The sequence below is a fragment of the Eubalaena glacialis genome, chromosome 13 (genome assembly GCF_028564815.1).
Source record: "Eubalaena glacialis isolate mEubGla1 chromosome 13, mEubGla1.1.hap2.+ XY, whole genome shotgun sequence".
Taxonomy (NCBI): Eukaryota; Metazoa; Chordata; class Mammalia; order Artiodactyla; family Balaenidae; genus Eubalaena; species Eubalaena glacialis.
Window position 1 is genome coordinate 56,956,299 of NC_083728.1, and position 17,997 is coordinate 56,974,295.

At 49.8% G+C, this 17,997-nt stretch overlaps 1 protein-coding gene and 1 pseudogene across 5 annotated transcripts in view; both read left to right on the forward strand.

Moving 5' to 3' along the window:
• The window catches only part of CRAMP1 (cramped chromatin regulator homolog 1), a 59,218-nt gene that overhangs the window by 24,342 nt on the left and 16,879 nt on the right, over positions 1-17,997 (forward strand). For all 5 annotated transcript variants that reach the window (XM_061209487.1, XM_061209489.1, XM_061209490.1 and 2 more), the window contains 6 exons: positions 69-152; positions 3,378-3,426; positions 14,429-14,514; positions 14,986-15,109; positions 15,948-16,029; positions 16,515-17,681. In XM_061209487.1, coding sequence (XP_061065470.1) covers positions 69-152; positions 3,378-3,426; positions 14,429-14,514; positions 14,986-15,109; positions 15,948-16,029; positions 16,515-17,681 — 1,592 coding nt within the window. The remainder of the gene's footprint in view (positions 1-68; positions 153-3,377; positions 3,427-14,428; positions 14,515-14,985; positions 15,110-15,947; positions 16,030-16,514; positions 17,682-17,997) is intronic.
• Positions 7,626-8,074, forward strand: LOC133103395 (protein BUD31 homolog; annotated as a pseudogene).

Sequence of the window (17,997 nt, forward strand, 5' to 3'; positions counted from 1 at the left end):
ACAAGCTGGGCAAGCCCCGCACATCTGTGTTTTCTCCTTCTAAAGCCGCTACCTTTCCTCATTTTCAGTGTTCTCTCGCGGGCTGAAGAAGTCGTCCCAGGAGCTGTATGGCCTGATCTGCTATGGGGAGCTGCGCAAGAAGATCGGGGGCTGTGAGTACCCTTTGCTGAGGGGCGGCCTCCTCCCGGCAGGGCCTGCCTGCTGTCCTCTTACAGTTGGAGTTTTAGACCTGGGGGCTCTTCTGTTTTCTCTCCGACTTTTCATTTTGAAAACATTTTAACGCACAGAACGTTTTAACATACAGAAAAATCGAAGGAGAATGTAACAACCCCCACATACCGTCTTTTAGATTCATGGGTCCTGAACCTTGGCCATGTTTGTGTTACTGTCTCTCCCGTTCCTGTCCCTCCTCCACACACTTGCATTTTTTCTTGCTCAGCTGTGTGACTGTAAGTTGCAGACATCTGAGCCCACTCTAAACCCCTCAGCCATTGGCCCCAGTGAGCAAGGACATTCTCTTGCATGCCCAGCAAGCACATTTAACATTTATCAAGTGGGTACCATAGCCTCACCTGGTATCCTGCCCAAACTCAGATCTCCCAGTGCGTCCCACCACACCAGGCAGGGCATGCCTATTGGGAACAGTGCCTGCTCACAGCTGCCGTGTCTCTTGAGTCTTGACCTAGAACAGCCCCCACTTTCTGGCCTTTCCCGACCCTGGTACACTGAAGGGTCTGGGCCCCTCCCTTTGCCTTGCTCTGAGCATCTCCTCGTAACTAGATTCCTTTTAGATGCACAGGTGCTCTGGCCTCCCCATGTGACCACAGACAAGAGGCCTGATCCTCACCTCTCCAGCCCCCAGTTGTCCGCCTGTCACGTGGGTTGGAAGGGCACACACCTGCAGGGCCACTCTGAAGATTAAATGAGACACTATGAGATGATTGTAAGCTGTCACCTAACACGTCATAGCCGGGCAGGAGGGCGGGCAGGGCGGGCATTCCCTGGGTGACCCGCCCTTCCTGAAACAGGCAAGAAGTCCAGGAGCCTCCAAAGGAAGGGACAGGCGGCCTGGCTGCCCGCCCCATGCTCCTGCAGGCTGACGACTTACTTAAACAAACCCCCGGCTCCGGCTTTGAGTGCTGTTGAGGGGGCTCTGGGGCCCCACCCCCTGGAATCCCTGCTTCCTTGTCCGTCCTCCTCTCTGTCCTTGCCCTAAAATACTCCTGGTCCTGGCAGCATGTTGGGGCCCCGTCCTCCATCTCCCACATCCCAGCATCCCAGCCTGAGCGCTCCCCACAGGAGGCAGGCCTCATCCTCTTGTCAGCTTCCTGTTACCCTTGGGGTGTCACCTGGGTCCCCTGACCCAAGGGGCCTCTGCACTTGGACTTCAGCCCATCTTCCTGCCTGGCGTCCCCTCCAGCTCATCTGCTCCTAGTCCTGCTAGTGACACCTGGTTGGTCCCTCTTGGTCCAGCAGCACTCGAGTGCACGTGTGCACACATATGCAAACACACACGCACGCACACACATCCCCGTGAGGCCCCACCTGGGCTTGGGGCTCCCAAAGCTGCTTCACAGCACTCCACCTTGGTGGGGCCCTCCCTCTGAGCCCCCACTGCACCCACCCACTGATCCACCTGCTGGGACACTGTTGTGTCCTTTGGTGAAGGTTTGTGGGGGAAGGAGCTCACTGGGATGGGCAGTTGTCCGCCTGCCCTGCACACAGTGGTAGCCCTTTCTGGGCTACTGGGAACACGTGTCTAGCTCCGGTGGTCAGAGCATGCTCTTTGTTAACATACTTTTTGTAACTGAGGTCTCCAGACATGTGATTCTTAAGACATAGACTGAGTCTCTGCTGTAGACTGAGTCTCTGCTGTGTTCCTGGTCCTTTGACACACCTCAGCTTGTGTCACAGCAGCTGTGTGAGCTGGGCGGCGTCCCCCCTTGAAAAGGGCCTGAGGACCCTCAGTTTCGATGGAAACGGATGACTATTCAAGCCTCCTGGGCTATTGAGTGACAAGTCACACTTTGCCCCAGGCCTGGTGCCATGCGGGTATCAGGACAGGCCGGGGAAGACCTCGGCTGTCTGCAGTCCTCACCAGTTGGTTGAAATGGCTTCTCTTCAAAGGGAGGTTCCTTGCATGGTGCCCCCATCTGGTGACTTGAACCCCGAAGTTGTGGTGGTCCCACCCTCTGGGCCTTCTGTCTGTCACTCCGTCCATCCAGGCTGCCGGATGCAGGACCCATGGGCCCTTCCCTCCCCTTTGGTCTCAGCTCACAGGTCCACGAACGTCCCCGACAGGCTGGCTCTCGTGTCACATGCTCACGCATAGCCCCAGTGGTCACTTACACTGACTGTGCTTGTGTGGTCCATGCTGTTGGAGGCCAGGGCTGCGTCTGGCTTGTTTAGGGACGGGGTCTGCGTTTCCTTCCCTGGTGCCAAGCACTGTTTCCTGAAGATCCGTTTCCATCTGGCACATGTCCCTTCAGCCTGCCGGGCTTCCTTCAGACTTTCTCACCATGCCTCTGTGCCGGCTATGAATTCTTTCCGTTGTCATTTATCTGAAAAGTCTTTATTTCATCTTTGTTCTTAAAAAGTATTTTTGCCGGATGTGGGATTTTGATGACAGTTTTTTCTTCATGGCTGAGAGGTCACTGGCCATTTATGTCCGTGTTCCTCTGTAGAGGATGCGTTGTTTTTCTCCGGCGGCTTTTAAGGTTTTGTCCTTGTCTTTGGTTTTCAGCCTGGCTGTGTGTTTGTGGCCTGTTGTGTTTTATTCCCCAAATATTCAGCAGGGTTCAAAGAATCTCACAGTGGCCTGCACATACGCACCACCTCCATCCTCCTTTTACCTGGTTACTACACTTCCTGTCTTGCGTGTCCTGAGGGCAGCAGTGAGTGGGGGGTGGGGCAGAGGAAGAGGGCGTCCGCTCTAGTAAACATGCAGGGTGTCAGTCTGTCGTTCAGAGCTGACGGAGGCGGGCCCGCAGTTAACCCAGGAGCCCTGCAGGACAAGAGTGCGTGGGGCAAGGTGGGCCTGGAGAAAGGGGAGTCTCTGAACGAGGCGGTTGGGGGCGAGTGGCAGTCCAGCGCGGCAGGGGGGCTGGGGTGGGGGTTTGGAGGCGTGATGAGCTGTGCAGAGGTGGGAGTGGTCCCCTCCCCGAGGATGTCCAGGTGGGCAGAGACAGTGCTCTCAGCACAGGTGATGTGTGTGGGCCCTGGGGGAGGGCCTGCAGCTAACATGGGGTCTTACTGTGGAAGACCTTGACTACCCCGTTGAGCGGTTTGGAGTCTGCGTTGGAGATTATTATGTGGGGTCTTGCTGGGCTTCGCTCTTGACTACTTGACGCTCACGTGTGTTTGTTTTTCCATCAAAGGCATGGACGACAAGAATGCCACGAAGCTGAACGAGCTCATTCAGGCTGGGTGAGTAGAGCTGTGTGTGAGGCAGGCCGGCTCCTTGTGGGAGTTTGCACTTTTCTCTCAAATATAGACCTCGAAATATGTGCAGTTTTCTCCCCTTTTCTCAGTGAGGACCATTAAATCCTGAAGTCCTCAGAGTTAGCCCTGACACCCTCACAGTTAAGCATCTGCCCGTGAGGAGGTGGCCAGCCCGGGGGACTGATTGACCTGCCCCCAGCTTCTCCCCATCCTGGGGGCCCCGTTCTTGTTCTTCTGCAGGTCTCCACTCAGCCCTCACCTTCTCACTGTCTCGCTCTTTTCCTCAACCTTGTGCATTTCATGGTGTGGGGGTCTCCTTTGCTTCTAGAAGGCCTGCCCTCCCGGCCTTCCTGGTGCATGTTTCTGGTCCTTCCGCACTTCCTCTGCCCGCCGTTCCTCTTTGTGCCTCTCGAGGTCAAGCTGAGTCTGACTCTGTTCTGCTCTCACACTCCTGGCCTCCCGATCACACAAAACCACCGGGGATCCCCACACAGCTCTGACCTGACTGCTGTGACCGTTTCTGCCCCAGAGAGGCCGTACCGGGACTTGCTGCATGGAAAAGCCACCGTGCCCTGTCCTTGCGTTGTCCAGTGGCTCTTTGGCTTGCCCGCTGCACCCTGCGCTCTGACAGCCTTGCTAGTAGGTCCCTGGGCTCCGGCCAGGTGTCTGACCTTGAGCTGCTCTCCAGCTCCTGGAACCGCCCTCCTGGGGCTGTCTCGGCACTGCCCCCAGGCTCTCCTGTCCCTGCACCCTCTCCTTTGGCTACTTTAACTCTTCCCAGGGCCTTTGTTACCTTTTCTGAGTGAAGGATCCCAGATCTGACTTGTCCCCCATTTCTCTGCCTCGACGTACAAGTCCCATTACGGCCTGGATGTTTCCTGTGTTCCAGCTGGAAGCCTCCAGCATCTCTTCCTGGGAAGGATGCCCCTGACCTTGCACTCTGCGGGTTTCTCAGTCAGCGCCTCTCACTCCTCTCTGCAAGTAGTTGGAAGCATGGCAGGCGGGCCTGTCCGTCTCTTGCAGCCCTTTGCCTCTCTCATGGCTGCTCTGGCCCAGTCCCTCAGCACTGAGGCTGTGCTGGACTCCAAGGCACAGCCCGACCATCCCCCGTTACACTGTCTGGATTTCTCACCTGGTGTGGGGTCCTCATTGGCGGCCACCCTGTCCCTCCCACTCACCCCATCAGAGCCTCTGCGCTCCCACGTGGACCTCTCCACTCCTCATCTTAGACGGACCCACCCGCCATCCCCAGGCCCCTGCTGCTCGATGGCCAGCTGTCCTGTAGGTCGAACCATCCCTGGGAATAGTTTCCCTGGCCTCTGCTACATCAGCAGGACGTTGTCTTGCACCCTGGTTGTTTTCCTCCCTCGGCCTGGTGTCGGACGGCCAGCGAGCCCACTCCCCTCAGGTTGAGTCCCTGCCAGGTTGACTGTGTGCATTTCTGCTTTGACTCCAGCCCAGCGTCTGACCTTACAGAGGCTCATGTTGGATCCTTCAGGCTCTGTGTCTATGAACTACCATCAGTTTGGAGCCAGGCCTGAGAGTGACTAGGTTGTACGTATCACTGCCGTGCGAAAGAGCAGTGATTCTCTCCAGCGGCCGGGGAGTGAAGGTGGTCTGGCCAGCTGGTACCACTGGGCACATGGAGCCTCCCAGAGGTGTGGGGGGTGGTCAGAGGCAAGTAGGGAGAGAGGCCACCAGCCTTAGCCCTGGGGGTTGTTTATTGCACCTCCCTATTCACCTGCTGCAGCTTTAGCATCTGGCCTTCCTTCCCACCCTCACACCTGCCCTGTGCCCATCAGGTGGAAGCTATGTTTGCTCCAGGATCTGAGATGTTCGAGCAGTGTTGTGCGTACACGCCTTTCCCAGAATGTCATCTCAGTGAGATTGTGCTGTGTGTGGCCTTCCGAGGTTGGCATCTTCCACTCAGCAGTACACCCTGAGATATGTCCATGTGGCTGTGTGGGTCTGTGGTCCATGCCTCTGTGGAGTAGTGTCCCCAGTATGGCTGTTCTGTGGTCTGTTGATCCAACCCCCAGTGAGGGACACGGGCTGTTTACAGAGAGTAAATGACTCGGCATTGGCCTCCAGCTTTTTGTCTCATCTTGCCTGCGCAACTCCCCAGGGGAGGAGGTGGTGAGCACATGCAGACTTTATAAGGAGCTGCCAGCCTGCTTTCCAGGTGGGGTTCTGGGTGCTCCCCACACTTGGTGTGTTCAGTCTGTTCTTTTGAGCCACCCCAGTGGTGAAGGGGTGTCTCATTGTGGTTTTGACTTCGTTTCCCTGAGGCCTAGTGATGTTGAACACCTTTGTTATGCTCACTGGCCATCTGTGTATCTTCTTTGGTGAGGTGCCTCTTCAAATCTTGTGCCCATTGCGTTTAGAGTGTCCTTTATATATTCCAGACACAAGCCTTTTGTCAGGTAGGCGATTTGCCAATCTTTCCTCCCAGTCTGTGGCCCGCCTTCTCACTCTCTTTAGCAGTGTCCTTCACAGGGTAGACGTTTTCAGCTGTGATGGAGTCCAATCTGTCATCTTTTTCATTTGTGGATTGTGCTTTTAGTGTCACATCTAAGAAGTCGTTGCTTAACTCGAGGTCACAAAGTTTTTTCCTATGTTTTCTTCTAAAAGTTTTGTGGTCTGATGTATAAATCCACGATCCACTCTGAATTAACTTTTGTATACGATGTGATGTTTATGCCAAGGTTCAGTTTGTGGCCTGTGGGTGTCAGGTTGTTTCGGCCCCCTCTGCTGGAGAGTCCGTCCTTCCTCCATTCGCTGCTTTTTCACCTTCATCTAAGGTCTGTTGACTGTGCTATGTGGGTCTATTTCCAGACTTGAAATTCTGTTCCGTTGATTTACTGTGTGTTCTTTCGCCAACACGTCATCAATTTTTAAGAACAAAGCAAAAGGCCTGTAAAAGTGAGACGGAGATGGGGGAAATTAGTAAGGTGCCTGTGGAAAAGTACTCCTTGACTTAAGACCAAAAAGCATTGAGTATTTAACTAACTTCCTGTTCCTGCCTGTCATGCAGACCTTTTCCAGTTAACTGTCAGTCTCCCTTTGTTATAAAATGGTAGAATTGGATTAAGGAGTAAATGAATTGAGAAAAGCTCTAAAGTTGAATCTTATTACATTGGTCACAGACCCAGCAGCATAGAACTTAGCACATGCTTATTAGATTTATCAAGTAACTTTTCAGAGAAGAAAATGAACCTCATATCAGAGAGGAAAGCCTGACTCCCATGCACATAGAGGAATTACTCTGTTGCCTTTTTGTGACACTAGCGGAGGATTCAAATAGGACCCTCCGCATTGTTCCATCTGACAGAGGGCAGGACCTGATTCTCCTGCAGGTGCACCTCCGCAGCCTGGGCTGGGGCCAGGCTTCACCTGTGCCGGCTCCAGCCTCAGGCTGCTCATAGAACTTCCATTTGTGAGAAAGGGAAGGGACTCATAACCTCAGAATGGTTCTCTAGTCATAAAGCAGGGGCTGTTCAATTTCACTAAAAAAAAAAAAAAAAAAGGAAGTCACAAAACAGTTTAACGGAAAATGTGGTTATCACAAACACAAGTGCCACGTGACACGGCTCCCCCTGCTCTTTAAATCTTGCCTGCTATTGTTGTGTTTTGTTTGGGATGGATGGCAGAAACGTCCACTTGTTCCCAGCACCCTTCATTGGAGGCGATTAAGAACTGACTTGATGTTCTTGGTTCCCGCTCCTGCACCCCCACTCCAGCCTCATCAGCACATCCCTGGGAGCGCTCTGCTGCCTGTATTTCCCCTGGGTTGAGGTGGTTAAGACTCAAGCACTCGGTCTCAGTGGAGGCCTTGGTCCCTGCAGACTCCCATCCTCTCTGAATCTCCCCTCCTAACACAATGGCAGGGGAGCTGGCTTCCTGGAGTTTTCTTGTCCAGATAACTGGAGAAATATAAGTAAAATGAAAAAGCAGGGGAACTACTCCCAATTAAAAGAACAAGAGAATAGAGAAGGGGCATCTGACAGCGACGGAGGTTCTGATAAGACTGAGGACCAGAGAGGGAATGTGATTTCCCCAAAGTCATGTACTGATTGGTAGTGCTGGACAAGAACCTACGTCTGTAACTGAAGAGACCAGGGATCTTTCTGTTATACTCTTGGGAAACAGATGCTAAGATCTTTGCAAATTATCTTGTGGGAAAAATGCCTAAAGTCAGAAGAAGCTGGAAAGCTCCCCTAGATGACTCGGAGTTGATGGAGCCAACATTGGATGAATTAGATCAAAAGATGAGAGAAGCTGAAACAGAACCTCATGAGGGAAAGAGGAAAGTGGAATCTCTGTGGCCCATCTTCAGGATCCACTACCAGAAAACCCACTATATTTTTGATCTCTTCTACAAGCGGAAAGCCATAAACAGAACTATATGAGTATTGTATTAAAGAAGGCTATGCAGATAAAACCTAATCGCAGAACGGAAAAAGCAGGTGTATGAGAAATCATGCTGCCTGAGGTGCATTCAGACATGGAACACCGATTTGGGGACAAACTGCGTTTGCCAGGACCCCAAAATAAGCTGTCAGTGGACCGGATCATCAAGTGCATGCTCTGTGGCTACTGGGGCTGCTCTGGCAGAGGCCCTTGGGCCCCCTGATCCCACTCCGCCCTGGACTTTGGACTGCGCAGGTTTCTGCATGTCAAGCCACCCCTTTCCTGGGAACAGCTGTTCCTGTAGAGTGGTGCCCACATATGAAGATTTCATGTTCATCAGCTGTGATTTGTAGAAATAAGACTTTTAAATCTTTAAAAAAATAAATAAAGTAAAAGAACAAGAGAAATCCTCTGAGAGAACAAATGATGAAACAGACCTTTCTAGTCTACCAAACCCCGAGCTCAAAAAGGAGGTAATAAAAATGCTGAAGGAATTAAGAAAGACTGTCGTTAGAAATGTAGATCACTGACATAAGGATCTAGAAAGTATAAAGAGGAACCAGTCAAAATCAGACAACTCAATTACCAAGATGAAAACTGAGCTAAAGACAGTAAATAGCAAACTAAATAATGTAGAAGAACGAGTAAGTGATCTGGAAGATAGAATAACAGAAATCACCCAATCAGAACAGCAGACAGACAAATGAAAAAAAATGAAAGCAACATATGAGATCTATGGATTAATATAAAGTGTGCCAATCTACGCATAAAAGGAATTCCAGAAGGAGAAGAAAGAGAAAAGGGGATCAAAAATGTATTTGAAGAAATTATAGCTGAAAACTTCCCAAACCTAAAGAAGGAAATGTATCAAGGGACAGGAAGCACAGAGGGTCCAAAACAATATGAACCCAAACAGACCTACCCTAAGACATATCATAGTTAAAATGACAAAAGTTAAAGAGAGGATTGTAAAGACAGCAAGAGAAAAACAGTCAGTTACAAGGGAACCCGCATAAGGCTATCAGCTGATTTCTCTACAGAAACTTTTGCAGGCCAGAAGGGAGTGGCAAGATAAATTCAAAGTCCTGAAAGGGAAAAACCTGCAACGTGGGATACTCTGCCCAGCAAGATTATCATTTAGAACTGAAGGAGAGAGAAAGAATTTCTCAGACAAGCAAAAACTAAAGGAATACAGCAATACTAAACTTATCCTAAAAAGAATATTGAAAGGTCTCCTCTAAATAAAAGAGAAGCAAGAATCTATAGGAAAGGGAAACATCACAGTAGGAAAGGGAAGTACATAAAAGGATTGAAAGTCACTTTAAATAAGCTAGTACATAGAATTTTTTTTTAAAGCTGCTCCGTTCCCTAACTCCACAGCAAGTTTATCCTATTACATATATATATATATATTTAAATTTTATTTATTTATTTATGTATTTATCTCTGCCTGTGTTGGATCTTTGTTGCTGCATGCAGGCTTTCTTTAGTTGCAGTGAGCGGGGGCCACTCTTCGTTGTGGTGCGCGGGCTTCTCATTGCGGTGGCTTCTCTTGTTGCGGAGCACGGGCTCTGGGTGCACGGGCTTCAGTAGTTGCGGCACACGCGCTCTAGAGTGCAGGCTCAGTAGTTGTGGTGCACAGGCTTAGTTGCTCTGTGGCATGTGAGATCTTCCTGGACCAGGCTCGATCCCGTTTCCCCTGCATTGTCAGACGGATTCTTAACCACTGTGCCACCAGGGAAGTCCCACCAGCACATAGATCTAAAAAACAATAAAAAAAAATTCTATGAAAGCGATTATAACTACAATGAACAGCAAAAGGATAAACACGAAGATGTAAAATAAGACCTCACAATCACAAAATATGGGGGAGGAAAGTAAGAAAATGTGGATCTTTTAGAATGTGTTTGAGCTTCTATGACTACCAGTTTAAAGCAAGTAGATACAGTTATGGGTTAACATACTTGAAAACCAGGGTAACCACAAATCGAAAACATGCGGTATATTCACAAAAACCAAACAGAAAGGAACTCAAGAATGATACAAAAGAAAACCATCAAGCCACAAAAGGAAAAACGAAAATAAGAAAAGAACAAAGAAATACAAAGTCAACTGGAGAACAGTTTTAAAATGGCAATAAATACATACTTGTCAGTAATTACTTTAAATGTCAATGGACTAAATGTTCTGATCAAAAGACACAGAGTGGCAGATTGGATAATAAAACAAGAACCTACAACAGACTGCCCACTTTAGAGAGAAAGACACGTTATAGATTGAAAGTGAGGGAATGGAAAAAGGTATTTCATGCAAATGGAAATGACAGGAAAGCAGGGATAACGATACTCATATCAGACAAAATAGACTTTAAAACAAAGGCCATAGGGAATTCCCTGGCTGTCCATTGGCTAGGACTCGGTGCTTTCACTGCTGTGGCCCAGGTTCAATCCCTGGTTGAGGAACTAAGATCCCACAAGCCACGTGGCGCAGCCAAAAAAAAAAAAAAAAAAAGACCATAAAGAGAGAGAAAGAAGGACACTATATAGCGATAAAAGGATCAGTACGAGAAGGGGATCTCACAGTCATTAACATATATGCACCTAATATAGGAGCACCTGTATACATAAAACAAATACTGACAGACACAAAGGGAGAAATTGATGGGAGTACAATAATAGTAGGAGACTTTAACACCCCACTGACATCAATGGACAGATCTTCCAGACAGAAAATCAGTAAGGCAACAGAGATCCTAAATGACACAATAGAACAGTTAGACTTGATTGATATCTACAGGGCATTACATTAAAAAAAAAACCAGAATATACATTCTTTTTAAGTGTACATGGAACATTCTCTAGGATAGACCACATAGTAGGACACAAAACAAGCCTCAACAAATTTAAGAGAATAGAAATTATTTCAAGCATCTTTTCTGACCACAACAGCATGAAATTAGAAATCAACCACAGAAAGAGAAATGAGAAAAAAAAGATTACACGGAGACTAAAGAACATGCTATTAAATAACCAGTGGGTCAATGATGAAATCAAAGAGGAAAAACAAAAAAATAATTAAAAAAACCCTCAAGACAATGAAAACACAACCATACAAAACCTATAGCAAAAGCAGTCCTGAAAAGTTCATAGTGATACAGGCTTTCCTCAAAAAACAAGAAAAATCCCAAGTAAACCTAACGTACCACCTAAAAGAATTAGAAAAAGAAGAACAAACAAAACCTAAAGTCAGCAGAAGGAAGGAATAATAAAGATCAGAGAGAAAGTAAATAGAGATTTAAAAATAGAAAAAAAAAATCAATAAAACCAAGAGCTGTTTTTTTTTAAAGGACAAACAAGATTGACAAACCTCTGGCAGGCTCACCAAGAAGAAAAGAGAGGGGAGCCAAATAAAATAAGAAATGAAAGAGGAGAAATAACAACTGATACCTCAGAAATATAAAAAATCATTAAAAAATGTTATGAACAGTACATTCCAACAAAATAGACAACCTAGAAGAAATGGACAAGTTTCTAGGTATACATAGCCCACCAAAACTGAATCAAGAAGAAACAGATAATTTGAACAGACCAATCACTGGAAGTGAAATAGAATCTGTAATAAAAAAGCTCCCTGAAAACAAAAGTGCAGGACCAGATGGCTTCACTGGGGGATTCTACCAAACATACAAAGAACTTAGACCTATTCTTCTCAAATGCTTCTAAAAGATTGAAGAGGAGGGAACACTTCCAAAGTCAATCTATGAAGCCACCATCACCCTGATACCAAAACTGGACAAAGACACTACCAAAAAAGAAAATTACAGGCCAGTATCTTTGATAATTTAGATGCAGAAACTCTCAGCAAAATATGAGCAAACTGAATCCAACAACACATAAAAAAGATCATACATCACCATCAAGTTGGATTCATCCCAGGGTCACAGGATGGTTCAACATATGCGAATCAATCTGCAATTCCCCACATCAACAAAAGAAAAGAAAAAAACCACATGATCATCTCACTAGAGGCAGAAAAAGCATTTGACTCTCACCAAAGTGGGTATAGAGGGAACATTATCTCAACATAATAAAAACCATTTATGACAAACCCACAGCCAGCATAATACCAAACGGCGAAAAGCTGAATGCCTTTCCGCTAAATTCTGGAACAAGACAAGGATGCCCACTCTCACCACTTCTACTTAACATAGTATTGTAAGTCCTAGCCACAGCAGTCGGACAAGAAAAAGAAAGAAAAGGTATCCAGATTAGAAGAGGTAAAATTGTCATTATATGCAGATGACATGATTCTCTGTGTAGAAAACCCTAAAGGCTCAGCACAAAAACTATTAGAACTGATAAATGAAAAAAAAAACACTATTATAACTGATAAATGAATTCAGGAAGGTAGCAGGATACAAGATTAATATACAGAAATCTGTTGCATTTCTTTACCCTAACAATGAAATATCAGAAAGAGAAAGTAAAAAAAAAAAAAAAAAATCCTGTTTAAAATCGCACCCCTCCCACCAAAAAAAAAAACAAACTTAGGAATAAACCTGACCAAGGAGGTGAAAAATTTATGTGTTGAAAACTATAAAACACTGATAAAGCAAATAAAAAATGATTCAAGAAAATGGAAAGTTACCCCATGCTCTTGGATTGGAAGAATTAATATAGTTAAAATGGCCATACTGTGCAAACCAATCTATAGATTTATTGTGATCCCTATCAAATTACCCACGACATTTTTCACAGAGCTAGAACAAATAATCCTAAAATTTACATGGAAGCACAAAAGACCCAGAATTGCCAAAGCAATCCTGAGGAAAAAAAAACAAAGCTGGAGGCATAACTCTTCCAGACTTCAGACAATACTACAGAGCTACAGTAATCAAAACAGTGTAGTATTGGCACAAAAGCAGACATATAGATCAGTGGAATAGAATGGAGAGCCTATAAGTAAACCCATACACCTGTGGTCAATTAATCTTCGACAAAGGAGGCAAGAATATGCAATAGAGAAAAGACAGTCTCTATAGCAAGTGGTGTTGGGAAAGCTGGACAGCCGCATGTAAATCAATGAAGTTAGAACACTCCCTCCCACCATACACAAAAACAAATTCAAAATGGCTTAAAAACTTAAATATAAGACACGACACCATAAAACTCCTAGAAGAGAACATAGACAAAACATTCTCTGACATATGTGGAATCTAAAAAATAGTACGAATAAACTTATTTACAATACAGAAACAGACAGACGTAGAAAACAAACTTATGGTTACCAGAGGCAGGGGGGTGGGGTGGAGGGATAAATTAAGAGTTTGGGATTAACAGATCCACGTTACCACATATAAAGTAGAGAAGGGTTTACTGTATAGCAGAGGAAACTATATTCAATATTTTATAGTATTGAAATACACTGTAAGAATCAAAAAAGGATATATATGTGTATAACAGAATCACTTTGCTGTACATCTGAAACTAAGACAATATTGTAATTCGATTTTTAAAAAACAGGTAAAAAACAAAGCAGGGTCATAAAAACAATATAGACGGACCTTGAACCTTTCGTAAAACATGAACTTAGGTTTGTTCACCAACCATTTGGTGGCTGGCCAACACCTTTTCTTGGTGGCTTGCTCCTCGGAGTTCTGTGGTGTTTTTATTTGGAAGCTCTAGCCAAGATGCATCATTTGTGATTTCCTGTTTTCAAGTGGAACAAGAATGTAGGCTCTCAAAGCAGTGGGACTGCAGGGTCCTTCCCTGTCATTTTTCATAGTTCTCTTGCTCACAATTTGTCTGCCATCTTTTAAAAACAATCTACCTTTATTGAGTATTCCCAAAGCACTCCAAGTGTGTTTCTTAGAGGGAGCTATTTTTTATGGTTTTTATATTCCTTTCATTAGTTAACAGTAGTATTTCTTTAATTTATGTAATCCTAACATTATATAAGTTACTGTCACAGCAGTATTCAGGTAGAGTGTCACCCATAGCTGTGACAGATTTAGGGCAGGCCCTCCTGATTCTGGGCCTGCCTGCAGATCAGTGGGGGGAGCACAAGCATGTTGCACTCATGCCTGCTGGCCTCCAGTGTCCCGTCCTCTCCGGGCCCCCCTAGTGTGGTTTGCAGAGGGACTGACTAGGCAATGTCACTGACCTGCAGAGGTGGTCACCTAGGGGCGGGTTGAGAGGTCATGTAGAGGTGGGTGAGCCCTTCTGCTCTGGGGACCTGGAGGAGGGGAAGGGGCATTCCTTCTGACGTCCGATTGGGGCTCCAGTGAGAGGGCTCTCGGGGTTGCCAGGCAGGAGGGCAGGGTACGTCCTGAACAGCAGGTGCCCTCTTTGCAGCGTGACGCGTGCTCGGGAGGGTCCAGAGTCAGCTCTGTCGTTTGTCATGCGCATCTGCCTACGATCCCAGGAGCTTCCTGGGGATGTGTGGGGTCCCCTCGTGGGGCCGAGCATGAGCCCTGGAGGCCAGGGTGGTTGCTTAGCTGGGGCCCTTAGTTACTGCGCGGGGTGGGAGTGACTGTTCATTTAGAGGCCTCAGCGCTTCTTTAACACTCCTCTCCCAGGGCCACCACAGTCCGGTACAAAGGGAGGAACCTGCGGATCAAAGCGCCCATGTGCCGTGCCCTGAAGAAGCTCTGTGACCCGGACGGTATGTCAGACGCGGGCTGGGCTGGGCCGCGCACCTGGGGCTCACTCCCAGGGGAGGCTCGCTGTCTGGCTCCATTTAGTGATGGCCAGGCTGAGCTGGAACACGGCGGCTGAGCCTGCATGATCCAGTCCTGCCAGCAGGCAGCTCCTGGACCCGAAACCCCGTGTCATAGCGGTGTGTCCTCTTGTGAGTCAAGTCCAGCTCAGAAGTCCCAGCTGTCCTCAAACGGAGCATCCGAGGTGTCAGGGCGAGTCTCCCATGGCTGGTCCATGGCCCTGGTATAGCAGATATGCAGCTGGCCACGCTGGCACCTTTAGACCAGGTCCTTGCTGGGGCTCCTGCCAGTCCCACTTTCACTGAGGGCTGTTTGCCCCTTGCTCCTCTCTGGGTCCCTTAGCTGTCTGGCCGAGGACTTCACCTTCTCATCAAGGTCCGTCTGTGCCAGGCTCTCACGGCCCCTCCCTGTCGCAGGCTTGAGTGACGAAGAGGACCAGAAGCCAGTGCGCCTGCCCCTGAAAGTCCCCGTAGAGCTGCAGCCACGGAACAACCATGCCTGGGCCCGCGTGCAGAGCCTCTCACAGAACCCGCGGCTCAGGTAACACGCTGTGCGTTTTGGGGGAGCGAGCTGTGAGGGACGGGGCTGGAGGGGCAGTGTTGGGTCCCTGGGTGAGCAGCAGACGCCACTCCAGTACTCTGACACCACCTGGGGGTAGTGTGGGGGATGCCTTTAGATTCACGTAAAATTCACATAATACGGAATTAACTGTGAGCCCTTTTAAGGGGCCCGGTTCAGGGGTATTGGGTACCTTCACAGTGTTGTACAACTATGATCTCTCTCTAGTTCCAGAAATTTTCAGCCCCCCGAAAGGAAACCCCATGCCCACTAAACACTCACTGTGCATCCCTCCTCCCACTCCCCAGGGCACCACTGGTCTACTTTCTGGCCCTATAGATTTGCCCGTTCTGACATTTCATGTAAATAGGATCATATACGGGTCCTTTCTGTCTGGTTTCTCTCAGTGAGCATCATGGTTTCAGGGTTCATCCGTGTCGTAGCCTGCATCAGGACTTCATTCCTTCTATGTGTATTTTTATTTTCTTGGGTTTAATTGAGTCTAGACCCACCCTCTTGACCCCACAGGGAGCTGGTAGAAGAGAAGGGTGTGTTGTACCAAGGCTCCTGTCCTGGTTGAGACCTCATACTGTAAAGGGCACTCAGGATCTCTGTTACTTTTTCTTGCAGTTTCTCGTGAGTCTCCTGTTATCTCAAATTAAAGAGTTAGTTTTTAGAAAAGGAGCCAGCGGCTCTGCACGGACATTATGGCTCTGGCCTCGAGACCCCCAGGCATCATCTTCCTGCTGCAGCCTCTGGGGCTTCTAGAAGGTACCCCCACGTCCCAGCCTCCCATTCCCCATCTGTCTTTTCTCTGTAGGATGATCGTGGAGCTCCATCGAAAGGTCTCCAGCCTCATCGAGTTCCTGAAGCAGAAGTGGGCACTTCATGAAGTGCGAGTTGTATCCTTTTCCTACTAAAGCCACCCCCGGGCTCCGCAGCACCTGCTGCCTGAGAGTGAAGTCTCCTTCTCAGTCCTGGAATTGCAGCGGGGCCCCCAGGCGTGTAGCAGCTGTGCCATGAGATGGTGTAGAACCAGAACTAAAACCCACAGCCCCTCATTCTCTGGGTTTTGGGTCTGAACCCCCTTTTTGACCTCCTTGCAGTGTTAGAACTCGGTCACAGCAGCCGTCCTTGCTGTAAGTGGCTGCCATCTGGCCCACAGGGTGTGGCCGAAGCATCCCTGCCAGCAGGTTGAACAAAGTGACCGAGGACAGCCCCACACCTACATCTTCGTGTCCTTGGCTGGCTTGTAGCCCTGCCCAGTTCCCAGCTAGGAGGGTGAGTGTTGGGTGTGTAGCCCAGAAAGAAGGAAGTACCTGTCGTGTCTCCCCGCTGGACCTGAGGGTGTGAGCTGCTGCAGGTGGTTCCTTGACGGTGCGCTCAGCGGAAGACGTTTGAGGAGCAGCAGCTGCAGGACTCGTTCACGGAGCCATCGCAGGAGAAGGTGGCACTGCACCTGTTCCCGGGGGAGAACTGCACCCTGACCCCGCTGCCGGGCGTGGCCCGAGTGGTGCACTCAAAGGCCTTCTGCACGGTGCACTGGCAGGAGGGCGGCCGGTGCAAGCAGAGCACCAAGGACACCCACACGCTGCCCCCAGCCCAGATCCTGGGCATCCAGAGCGGGCAGGGCACAGCCAGGGGCCAGCTGAAGTGCCCACGGGGCGGCGCCGAGGCCAAGGGCGGGGGGCGGCCCCCTCCCTCCACCGACGCTTTGCAGAGCTCCGGGGAGAGTTCCCCTGAAAGTGCCCCTGGGGAGGGGGCCGCTGCAAGTTTCAGCAGCCCGGACGCCTCCGACAGGCTTCCCCCTGGGCTCCAGGATGCTAGGGGACGGCTTGAGAAGACCCCTGCGGCCGCTGCTGCAGAGGGTGGGGACGGCCCTGCCCGAGAACCCGGGGCCCTGGCGTGTGCCTGTGGCCAGCTCCCAGACCTGGAAGATGAGCTCTCCCTCCTCGACCCCTTCCCCCGCTACATGAAGTCCTGTCAGGACCTCATCATCCCTGAGCAGTGCCGCTGCGTAGACTCACGGCCCTCTGGGTGCCCCTCCCCAGAGACCCTCGTCCCCAGCAGCGCAGAGGTGGCCGACCTCGCCCGGGCCAGGGCACCATCCCCTGTCCGTGTCCCGCCCGGCCCAGAGCCTCAGCCTAGCCCTGGGCTCCAGCCGGACGTTTGCACTAAAGACTTGGCAGACGTGCCTGCGGAGGAACCCCAGGAGAAGGCGAGCCCCTTGGACCCCCCACCACCTCAGGGTCAGCCTGCCGCCAAGCCTCCGAAGGACATCCCTGCCAGCCGTTTCGCCCAGCAGCTCCGCGAGGAGGGCTGGAACCTGCAGACCTCTGAAAGCCTCACGCTGGCCGAAGTCTACCTCATGATGGGCAAGCCCAACAAGCTGCAGCTGGAGTACGACTGGCTGGCAGTGCTGGGCCCTGAGGGCCAGGCCCCGGGAGGGCAGGCCCAGGGCTCCCGCACCGGCTCCCCGCCTAACAGCTTCCACAGGCAGCGCCTCCTCAGCTGCCTCCTAAAGCTCATCTCCACCGAGGTCAACCCCAAGCTGGTAAGTGTGGGTCGGAGCACAGCCCTTTTGGCCCCCCAAGGGCTCGCGGCTGGGTGGCTGGGGTCCAGAGAGGAAAGACCAGCCTTGTGGCAGGTGGTCTGGGGCCCTGCGGGCTCCTTGGAGGAGGTGGTCTGGGGGTCGCCTTTCGTTCCCTGGAGTGGGCTGCACAGAGCACGTGGTTGGGGCTCCGGTTCCCTGCAGTGCAGGCCCTCGTCCTGTGGGGCTCACATGGGCTGCACCTTGCCCGGCTCCAGAGATGCCACTGAGCCCAAGTGTGTGGGCCGAGGGGACAGAGCCTGGGACAGAGGCGCAGAGG